The sequence below is a fragment of the Neolamprologus multifasciatus genome, chromosome 7 (assembly GCF_963576455.1).
Source record: "Neolamprologus multifasciatus chromosome 7, fNeoMul1.2, whole genome shotgun sequence".
Classification (NCBI taxonomy): Eukaryota; Metazoa; Chordata; class Actinopteri; order Cichliformes; family Cichlidae; genus Neolamprologus; species Neolamprologus multifasciatus.
Window position 1 is genome coordinate 45,560,860 of NC_140445.1, and position 12,229 is coordinate 45,573,088.

Here is a 12,229-nt window from a genome sequence, read left to right on the forward strand (position 1 = left end):
TATCCATGCCACAGGCTCCGTAGCCATTTCCCTCCTCTGACACGTCAACTGAAATTAGCTGACTGCAGCGCAAACGCAAGAACCAATAAGCTGGATCGATGCGCAGGCAGACTAACAATTCAAACAAACTAGACTACCAGACACCGGTTTTCTACAAGAACCGGTTCTGGAGTCCCATCCCTACTATTAACAGTGTTAAAGTTTATTTTTCAAGCTCAAATAAAAATTTTGATTGACTGTGCAAAAGGGGAAGCAGCAAGAGGTTAAGAGGTTAATGTTCTCTGATATGAAAAATAGCTGTTGAGTACAGTGGCGGGAAATGAAAGACATAACTGCGCTCTCATCTTTCAACATGCAGGAAATCAGACGTGGCTGACATTTCAATATATGGTATGTGAGTTTATGAATGTTTAAATGGTTCTTTTTTTCTATTTCCTTTTCATAATAGAAAAAAAACTATCCTATAAAAACTTCCTTTTTCTTTTTTTTTTTGATAGGACCAGCTATGTTTCGACACTTTGTCATTAAGAGTTCAGAGAAGATCTGCAATTACCAAAAGTATTATAATGTGTAGTCATGTTTTGGATCGCAATCCCTTTTAAAATGGAGGACCATTTGGAGCAGTCATTTTAAAATTGTTCACATGCACATAATCATTTTACGGCTGTAAGCCTCTTAATCATTTTAATAACTTTTTTGGGTGCCTGTGGCTGTTTATCCAATACCTCAGTCAGTATATGTATGAAATGAAAAGCACACAAAAAGCTGCACAGAAATTTTATGTGCAGCTTGTCATCCTGCTTTGTTTTTACATCTTATCCATCATATTCCCATTAAATGTCACAATAAAGCACATATCAGCCTGCCAGATCAGTGCTGTACTCAAATTCTCTGTAAGAGTCTGTGGATTAATACCACAGCCTCAGGGCAAGGTTAAATATTCAAGATATCCATTTTCAGACCAACTCCAAAGATGGGGACAGACACACACACACACACACACACACACACACACACACACACACACACACACACACACACACACACACACACACACACACACACACACACACACACACACACACACACACACACACACACACACACACACACACACACACACACACACACACACACACACACACACACACACACACACACACACACACACACACACACACACACACACACACACACACACACACACACACACACACACACTCTCTCTCTAAGGTCTTTCCCAAAGAGAAAGACAAAAGAAGAGAAGAGTCCCCTAAGAATACTGAAGGTGCACTGTCAGGAAAACTACTCCTTGAAGAAAGTGCCAGTATGTGGATTGTGAGTCTGTTTGACACAACTATAATTTATGCGTTTCCTCAACCCATTGTTAAGAGCAAAAATCTAAAATGCTGTGAGTTTGATGAGGGCCTATCACTACCACATTTAAAGCCCAGTAATTACCATAGTGGGTTTCACTAATCCACACTAAAAACCAGTGGGTAAAAAACAGTGAGCTGGGCAGTTATCCCTCTAATCGCTATATAAAGCAGCACATGTCTCTTTTCTGTAGATGCTGTACTATTCTCATGATTTAAAGCTCATTAGATACAAAGGAAATAAATCAGTTTTCATATATGTTCATCCATACACATAAGATAACAACCTTTTACAAAAGGTCTTTAAAATAAGTTTTAGGTATGGTTTGATACAAAGGAATTTATTCATAATGTGAAAATGTAATTCCAGAAGAAACTGCAGAGAAACAAGTGTACCATGCAAATTAAAGGTCACAAATATCTGTTAAATTTTGTTGTGCTATTGTCTTTATTCAGTGTTGCACAAAGTAATATGTCAATCTTATCTTTGCAGGTCATGTACACTTAACATCCTGTAACACGACATTTGAAAACAGTGCTTTGTGAGTGCAAAGACATAAACACTTTTATCAAAGTGCAGTTTGCAATAAGTATAAAATGAGTCTAAAAGGATCAAAGAAGCCTTTCAAGTTGGTCAAAGTTAAGAGTTTCTCCAGTATTACGAACCAGTGAAAGAATGTGATTAAGCACACAAACACAAAGAGAGCTTTTTTTCAAATCATTAGCCAGTGGAGATGCTGTCTGAATCCCTGTGGGTTTTCAGGATGAATAAAGTGAGTCAGACATAAACACTGACTCATCTTGCGTCTTTTCATTGATACCTCCATCTGCAGTTCAAAGTTTTAAATCTCATTTTTTGATCTTACTTTTTTTGATCAGAAACGTCTTTATTTTAACTTAATCTTTCATTACCAAATTACTTCAAATAACTAAATTGGAATCATTTGAGAAACATTATTTAGACATTATTTAGATGGGTGCATTTTTCCACCCACAGTCCCTAAAACCTTGGTTGAAGGAAGAATTTAAGGGAATGGCTCATCGGGTTTTTTGGGCACATTAGCTAAAAATGTCCAAAATGAAATGAGGCATAATTGTCAAAACCTGGTGCAATGTTAGCAATACTGAATAAGTGATGACTGGATGCTCGACTCATCCAATTTATATAAAATTCGTACAACAATACCAGAAAAGTATTTTCATCAGGTGGACTTCTGTGAAGACTTGCTTATCAGAACATTTACTTTTTTATACTATAGTGATGACAAAAAGCAGTGTATTAGATCCCTTGGCAAGGCTTTCAGGACTGAAATAACTCTTCACAATTCTCACATTGATAACAAAGAGTGGTGATCAGCAACTGAAGGTAAGAGAAACAGAGAATAGGTAAGACACTGACCAAAATCAGCTACTGAAACATCAAGATACCGTGTATGTGAAAAGCAGAGCCTGGGGGAAACCGTGAAAGAAAAGGAAAAGGTAATAGGAGCAGCCTGAGCAGATGCCATCTCATGGGAAGGCTTATAAATTCTGATGAAAATGCACTCATCTTGTTTCCAAAGTCATTCACTACAAACATCCTCATCCTATAAAAATCTCTCCCACCTTATGAGGCGAGCAAACATCAAATATTTGCTCCACTCCAGAGCCAACATTCTTGCACAGGGAGATTTGGGATTTTTTTAATGCATAAAAAAAAGCATGGTCAAAATGAACTAGGTGCTGCTTAAAACTGTCATATACATAAAACTGGCATTGTTCTAGTCAAATACCAAAGAAAAAACACTGACCTCTACAGCTTTTAGCTATTTAGAAGCAAATAAGCTAAAGCCCAGAGCAGGTGAGAGAATTATTTACCTTTCAACACCTTGGGAAGTTACTAATTTACATTGAGTCTATATTAGGTTTGTTAGATGACAGTCTGAGAGGCAAAAGCATGTCAGAAAACCAATATAATCCTGGCACATGTTAAGAAATAGTCCTTTGTAGAGAAGCAGGTGTTAGAAGTAAATATCTATAGGGAACGCTATTAAGAACAGAAAAAAAAGGCAGTGAAGACCACATTAGATATAAATGTTGTCCTTGGGCTGACATTTGCATGAAATAATCTTTAACTTTCCTGCTGTTCTAGGAAGAAAAGCAGAAATGGCTCAGCACTCTTAACCAATGAAAACAATAAAATTAAAAACAAAAAAAACAAAACCTGCTGTTGTCAAAACTTTCTCTTCCAGGCTTTATTTGTCTGCCAGAGAACTGTTGATTCTTTGGTTTAGCCAGGGCTCCACAGCAAAACAAAGCCTCTTTTTCACTTAAGAACAAAGGGCTCTAGATGGCGAGCACAAACCAGCCCTATGTTCTTCAGTTTTATTAAAAACTCGAAAAACATTTTCCATCAAAATGAGGAAAAACATGCTTTTCCTGTGTGTTACTACCCGTTTCAAGTCACATCAAAACGGTCTTTCATGTGGATTCAGATTTAATACAGCAAAGCCTTCTCTGTACATAACACCTAGATTTAGGTCCATTCAGCTTCGTGTTCACCTAGGGTGCAAGCACTCATCAGAAACCCAGGGTCTGAGAAATGAAAAACACTTGTTAATACATCACCCAGCTTACATCCATAATACACCATCTTTCCAGGCAAAAAATACCTTTTTTGCTGTGACTCATTACTAATCTTGTCATTGCTTCCTGTTCATTGTTTGCAAGGTTTGAAACATAATAATTCAAGGCTATTTTACAATGCAGAGAGAGAGTAGGAGCACTGTATTCTCTTAATGGAAATGCTCTTTTTCCCTTTTTCCATCAAGACTACAGTCATGCTGGGTGGGTTGAAGGTCTGAATGTGTGACACTGATAAAAACTGGAACCCACACACTGCTGACAAAAAAAAAAAAAAAAAAAAAAAAAAAAAGCATACCTGTTCAGCAAACCGTTTGAAGGTTTAACAAAGTCAACATTACAGGACAAAAACTACTCAGCAGCAGTGCCGATGGTATCTACAGCCAATGTAACTCGGAGCCTTAAAGTATTTAAGTCTAGCAAGGCCATCCATACTCCCGACATTATTGTAAGCTGCTTTGAGATAAGCCTCTTTGTCACGGCTTCGTGATACTATCATTGTGCTTACCCCGCCAATCACGCCGAATTCAAATGACAGAGGAACCAAACACAATTTTGAAGACCATCATCTCATCACAGCCTGCATCCTTAGTTTTTCAGTGTCGGTGTCACGGTCGTTCAGGCAAAGCTCGAGTGTTTATATTTGTAGCAGATTTTACATATCAAAATATAGTTATATCTAAATAACAATAATAAATTGTCTGGTCCTTAGCAGGTCTAGAAATTAAGTAAATACAATCTCAACAAACTCAATCTCAGATGAACAACAACAAGATGACATATTATACCAGGTCATTATTTCAAAACTGAGCAAAGATGCAGAAACAGTATGTGAAAAACGAAGTCCACATTTACTGCTTCCATAAGAATTAAGAGAGAAAGTGGGAGCCAGGTGCTGCTAATACAAATGTACTCGATAACTGACAAAGTGTACCTACCCCTATAAAAGCAGAGGTGTTGGCAGCAATCAGGTATCCAGGAGGTAATCAATGATCTTAGAGAAGGAATTGTTGATTCCTATCAATGTAGGAAGTGTTATAAGCCCACTTCCAAACAATATCAATCTATGGTCAGATTATTCACAAACAAGGAAACATTTAACACAGCTGCCAGTCTTCCCAAGGTGGATTTCCAAGCAAATTTACCCCAGAATCTGATTTTGCAAACCTGAATGAACTGAAGCAACTCTGTACAGTGGGCCACAGTTCCTCCAAAATGATGTGCGAGAATAAAAGTTATACAGAATCATTCAAATTATTGCTCCTGAAGATGGGTCTACAAGCTACGGTATCATGGGGTATACTTAGTTTTTTCACATACTGTTTCAGCATTTTAGCTCTGTACTTCCTAGATAAATAAAGAAATGGTAAAACCTGTTGTGTTTTGTTCTATGTCTGAAGTTAGATTCAAGTCATTTAAGGAGCTCATAAGGACCACATGATTTATTATGAAGCACTGATGGGTAAAACTTTTTTTTTTTGAAAACCATGACTGCAAACCTTACATCTAAGAATCCTAAAACATTTGGTATTTTTGTTTGATAGAAAAACAAACAAAAAAAAAAAAAACCACATAAAACATCAATAAATTGGAAAGAAAAGCTACTTCCAGATAAAGTAAAATCCAGGATAATGGCAAAAGACAAGACTGAAGCCTGCAGGACTGGGCTAGCTGATCTACCCAACAGGAATCTGACATCTCTCAGATCTGCTCACTTACTTCTTTGTTTCACTGTGTGTGTATGGCATTGGTTTCAGTTTCCCTCACTGCCCCCTGCCTTCTTTCAATCCCCTCCAGTGAAGCTATAGTCATGCAGCCTTTCCTGCAAGAATTTTATCCCTTCTTGGACCCGACTGGCAATGCTCCCCACCTCCCTGTACCAGGAGCCCCCTGCTGGGTGTAGCTGCAGAATAAGGGGGAAGAAAATCTGTTTGTAGGCCCTTCGGGGGAAGACAGAATCAGACATCATGTCTGTGTGCATGCACATAGCTACGAGGGCGAAAAATCACAAAACAGGGGTACAACCAGGGAAATATTCCAAACATGCTTAAACAAACAGCCTCAGGACAACTTCCGAAGAGAGGTTACGTGAGAGGGTCTTGTCTGCAGCAGAGGAAGTCGTCAAACAAACCCAAGTTATACTTACATCCCCCTTGTCCAGGGGAGAGTATAAGAGAGGATTATTAAAGCAAGTCCAGGCAAAAAACAACTGTATCCGAGTTTGGGGACAAATGGAAATGAAGTAACCAAGCAAACAGCCAGGGGCAGACAAACGATCTGGCTCTTGATTGTTGTCTACAGTGAGCTCATCAACAGTTCTGGGAGCCGCACAGATATGTTGAAGACGATCACATTCTTGTGTCTCTGTGACAAAAAAAATTAAACATTTTCACCTGTGACTATGCTCACACTGTGACTCCAGTCACCAAGCTAGACGCAGGTTATGCACATAGACAACAATGAATGAAAAAGAACTGGTTTATAAGAGGTTACAGAGTACACTTTCACACAGTCTCTCCAAAGAGAGAATTCATAGCACTGCATTTGGTTAAAACTGTCAGAAATATCTAAATAATGCAGGAACAGAGCTGGAAAAAGATGTTCAAACTCTGCCCGTTTCCTCACCTCCACAAATCTGCAAGCGGACTTGAGATTACATGTGATACAATCAACTGGTCGGTACATCCATACCACCTTAAAACAGGACATCAATAATAGGTGCTGTAATGGGGAAAGGAATAAAATTGAGCTGTTTTTCTTAAAAACAAGCTGTTAGCAGTGTCACGGAGTGGCCAAACAAAATCCGCACAGATACACAGAGGGAGCTGCATCGTCCTTTTTGCGAGTAATAAAAACATGAAAAGTATTTTTCCAGATAGATGAGGCTCCAACAGTGGACTCCTGGGGGGCTGTTACATAAATTCGGCCTCTAGATAAATAGTATGGCTTTGAAAGTGGAAAGGATATTAGATGTCAAGCGTGTTATTAATTCACCATGGGGTTTTTTCTGTTCAAAAAAATATCATCCATAAGCCAATTAACACAAGGACAAAGTAAAATGTTTGTTCCTGTTCCAGACGTATCTCTATCATCTTAAGAATACCTGAAATACCTGAAGCTTGACCCTCCCAAAGACTCAGGAATGTGCTTATTGTTATTTCACTTGAATGCTTGAGCGTTACTGAAGAATGATGTGCATGTAATGCTATAAATTACAATTTCTACTGCGGTTAACCTAAAGAGCTGAAAGCATCGTATCTACTTTGAATCCCAATCGAGGTATGAGTTAAAAAAAAAAAAAAAAAACATTACGGATACATGTTCACATAGTTTTCAGCAAAGCAGGAGGCTTATACATTTATATCCAATTCCAAGCTGGACTGGAGAACGTTCTGGAACCTGTCCAGAAACTAAATAGCTGGAGTTCGACTTGTCAAAGGTTTGCAAATAATTGCTGTTTAATAGACAAATACAGATAGACTGCCAACAGGTTGCCATCAGTCTGAATGAATCAAACGTCAGAGGGATGTGTACTCCTTAAGATATTGCAAGCTTTGACACTTTACACTGGCTAAGTCTATTTTTGTCTTTTAGGTTGCTGTTTAGTTTGGGGATTGTTTTTTTGTTTGTTTGTTTGTTTTTTTATCTCTGATCCAAACCCAATTTCATTGTGCTCTGTATAATGACACTAAAGATCATGCAGTCTTTAACCATCAAACAGGTCAACAAATCCCCACTACAACAGAAAAATGAACAAGCATTTCTACAAACGCACAGTTGCACTAAGCCCAGAGACACCCTCCTATTTTTTTTGTTTTGTTTTGTGATGACGGACCAGTGAAGCCACTCCCCACATTCATTTCAGAGAGTTCAGAGATGCGAGTGTGAACATGTATATGTGCACAGGAGAGCATGCAACCACATGAGTCCCACGTCCCAAGTGTGAGTTATACGTGGCATCTTCATCAGGCTCGCAGAGAGCTTTGCTACAAGGACGTCTAGTATGAAACAAACTGTTGAGACAGAGATGGCTCCTTAAGAATATGTGGCGCAATGTGAGGGTGCATCACAATCAAGACGACGCAAAGCATCAAGGCTGTGGTGGTGGTGGTTGCACCACATACTTTGAAGCCATATGCATCTCAAACATAGCAACTGCCTGCCAACAGCTTGATGGCCAATTACATCACGGATTGAGCGCTATGCCAAGCTAAATCGAAGTGTCGCAAAAATGAAAGGTTTTATTTAAAAACCAAAACATACACTAGACTAGATATTTTTAAAAAGACAGTAACTGCAGATTTTAAGTATTTTCAATATCCCCATTCAGGATTATTTTTAGACAATCCCAGCAAAAATGTATATCCCCGGTCACGGCTTACAAGATTTTTAATTACCCCACAAATAGTGATCTGCAATGAAGCAGACAGTATTTAAACATAAGCCAAAAAATAAATTTAAAAAAAAAGAGCTTCCACACAAAGAAAACCATAAAGTGTGACATAACCAACCATTGCTCTCGGTTATCTGCAATGCCACTTAATTCTCTCAGCACAGAGAAACTGTAAAGCACTAAATCTGCCTGAGGGCGTTTTAAGGACATTTCAGGACCTTAAAAACACTGATTACTGAACAACTGAGTGGCCCATGAGCGCTCTAACAGGTGTTAACCTTCCTTCCTACAGAAGCTTATGTAAATACCTACACAGAGGGAAAAAAAACATGAATGCTAACTAGGTTTCCAAAGATATAAACAATCAGTAATAAATGGTGGTTAGTCCAGACTAGAGACCTCTTTAGGGTTACCCCTGCTCTCTTTATGACAGCTGGGATAGGCTCCCACCCCGCATGACCCTGAATTGAATAAGTGAAGGAAAAGGGATGGCTGGATGAATAAATAAAACATTTTTATTGTTTTGCTTTTGCACCAACCCTCTACATGTCCTCCTTTGCTCCATCCATGAATCTTCTGTGGTCTTCCTCTTTTCCTCCTGCATGACAGCTCCATATTTCACATCGTATATCCAATATTTGCACTATCCCTCCTCTGCACATGTGCAAACCATCTTTGTCTTGCCTCTCTAACTTTATCTTCAAATTACGCAATCTCAAACTCAGTGCATACAATAACTCTGTCTACTGCTAAAATCCCAGCTAGTTTCAGCTGTTTATTGAATTCCCTCCTGACTTTCAATCCTCTCAAAGTTGGTAGGAAAAAAAGCCTTTACATGACGATTTGTCCAGTCCTTGTAGGTCTCAGCGTGTCTTCACATTTGCAATCTGAAGTCTCACGTTTTGAATGAAACCCAGAGTGAAATTCCGAGTCAATACCACCAAAGTCCCAAACTTTTCTGTTCAGGCACTAAACAAGTGTTTTTCCTTCTCTGTCTGCTGGATTACACTGCCAAACACACAGAACTATTCTGCTCAACCGATCTGGAGTCTTTACAACAAAGATATGGTGTGAATTTCCAAACGCTTTTTATGACTCTTTTTTCATAAAAAGATCTTTTTAAAGTTTAAAGTCGCCAAATAACTGCATCTTAAAGTTTTACCTCACTGAGAGGACAAAGGAGGGTCAAAGAGCATTTTTTTTCCAGTGAGAATTTTGCTTTCATTTCATACATCACTGAAGATGCAGAGATAAGCTCCTGCATCAGGGATAACGAGGCAGAACACAACACAGCCCCAAGACATTCATCTTTTTCACTTATCAGATATCAACTAAAAAAAAATAATAATAAAAAAAAAAAAAAAAAAAACAGTGAGCATCTTTTGTGGGGTTTTGTAAAACAGTTTCATTGTTGTTTTCACTGCAGTCAATTTTAGGCACTTTTCTATAAGGATACAATTACACAGGACAGTAAAGAAATAATGTTTAGCAGCTAATGCACTGAGTTTATATCCACACTCCCACCATAATTCACACATTTATTGATTAAGATCATGCTGATATTTACAGTGTTTATCAATTAAGAAACACCTTTCAGTATTACTGTGCAATTTATCAGCATTGTCAGCATATGACAATAAACTTTAATCTCACTCAAGCAGTTTCAGCAAAAACTCAAAAGTGCAACCAAGTAGATCAGTATTTCTGGGAATTTTGATCTGAAAAAAATCTGGATTTGCTTTTCTGATAATGATGATTATTATCATCATCATCATCATCATCATCATCATCATCATATACATACATACATAGTTAGTCAGTTTCTGAAATAATCCATCTGAGACACTAAAGACAAAAACAAAAAGGTTTGTCATTACTCCTAATCTTATAAGTCTGTCACTGACGCCCAAAAAACCCCATGCACTGTTATCCCCCCTCCCAAAAAAAAGAAAGAAAGAAAGAAACCATACCTCACACTGCAGTGAACAGCTGATACCGAGAGAAGACTACAGACTGTGTCTCAGCAGGGGGCCTGACTCTCACATAATCTGACTTTTAATAAGCTTTTCCGTCCCTACAATTAATTTGTAGGGTCGGAAAAGCTTATTAAAAGACCGCTGATTAAGAATCAAATGTCAGTATCAGGTTACTAAGATTACCTGCAAACCATAGTATAATATTTACACTGTAAAATTCTTGATAATACAGATTATGTCATGGGTGTAGGTATGCACGTGTGTCTTCAGCTTGTGTTACATAGGAGTCAGTCTGCCAGAAGGGTTTAATTGTTACGTACGCAATGAAAATGAGACAATTCAATAATTTGCACTACAGGCACAGACCTGCCTGTAGTAGGTTAGTAAAGAAAGTCACTGTGTGTTGACATTAACAGGAGCTAAAGTTGTGTTTCTTTCCTACAGCTGTTTGTAGGAGTCTTTTTTATTTGACTATGTTAAACTTATAATACAACTTTAATATGATATAAATTCATTTACAAAACAATGCATTCAAACAACAACAACAACAATACTTATCTTGGGCAGAGCCCATCACTGGCCCATAGCTTTAACAAGTCAATTAAACACTTACCTAATTACCAGAGTCATTAACCTGCCAATTTTAAATGCCTTTACATTTAAATCTCAAGTTAAAGATATATGGTGGAAAACCTTCTATAACACATCTATAGTATATTGTGAGCCCAACAACCAAACCATACAGATCTATACAATGGTTAGTAGAACCTGATCATAGAGGGTTAGTATTAAGAAGCTGCAAGTCTGCTAACTGGTAATCTTGAAAGAGGTCACATGTCCATCAGGATTTCTTTATTACATGGTTATCAGCCTAAACAACTATCTGCTGCCCTGTAGTACACAAAAAACTCTGTAGGTTATCCAGGAGCTAAAATATGCAAAATAAAATTCAAACTACTTCTGGGATATGAGGAAGTTAACCAGAGATCATCTCTTATCACTGTATGACAAATTAACTCTCGTAAAAGCTCGCAAACACACGTGAGTGTGGGTCTGTACCAAAAGGCAGAACGCGAGAACATGACAAACACCTGATAGCCGCTTCTCACGCACAGCACAAATGAAAGCAGTGAGGTCATTAGAGGTTCAGCAGGTTAGCCCCAGGCACACCCCATCTAAATCCACACTGTCCCAGCGGTAATTATTCCTGCTAGTAGCAGGGAGTTCGAGCCAGGAGCCATATTAAGCTGCACGGCAACTTCAAGTAACGCGCAGGTAGCAGTAACGGAGACGGCAGCAGTATATGGTCTGTAAGGAACTTACTTTATGAAGTAACTGGCCCCTTCGTCCGTAAAACCTTCCTCCCATCCGCAAGGCAGGTCTAAAATAAAACCAGACAACAGACTTGTTCGTAACACTTGAAACTTTGTCGGACCCGGACCGTATAGTGAAGTTAGCAGCGACAAACACCGTTAAATAAGCAAAAATGCGAAATAAGCACAGGTGAAACTGCCCTGGAGACCTAGCTTAGCTAGCTACCTGAGCGTATCATGTGTCCAGAGTTTACAGGTTGACCGGAGCGGGGATGGAGCCAGGTAGTGGTCCGTGTCTCATCGCTGCAGCACAGACAGAGAGAGGAGGGAAAAACACCTGTTACACCGCCGGGAAGAAAACACCGGGCAGACCCCGCCAACTCCCGTTAAACCGGGAGAGACGGCGCGATAAAGCGCTGTTATCCCACTCACTTGATGAAGAAGACCCTGCCGTCCCCGCAGACACCGTAAGACCAGTGTTCAGGTAAGGTGTCCCGCCCGAGAGGCGCCGCCATGATCCGGCTTCAAGTCCTATTTCATCTCATTCCC

The 12,229-nt window shown here is 39.0% G+C and overlaps 1 protein-coding gene across 5 annotated transcripts in view; it reads right to left on the minus strand.

Moving 5' to 3' along the window:
* LOC146515082 (pleckstrin homology domain-containing family A member 7-like) overlaps positions 1-12,210 on the minus strand; it is a 132,969-nt gene extending 120,759 nt beyond the window's left edge. For all 5 annotated transcript variants that reach the window (XM_085164938.1, XM_085164937.1, XM_085164936.1 and 2 more), the window contains exons 1-3: positions 12,113-12,210; positions 11,907-11,983; positions 11,691-11,748 (exon numbers count right to left, since the gene is read on the minus strand). In XM_085164938.1, coding sequence (XP_085021064.1) covers positions 11,691-11,748; positions 11,907-11,983; positions 12,113-12,195 — 218 coding nt within the window. In that variant the 5' untranslated portion in view covers positions 12,196-12,210. The remainder of the gene's footprint in view (positions 1-11,690; positions 11,749-11,906; positions 11,984-12,112) is intronic.
* Positions 12,211-12,229: the final 19 nt, after the last annotated feature.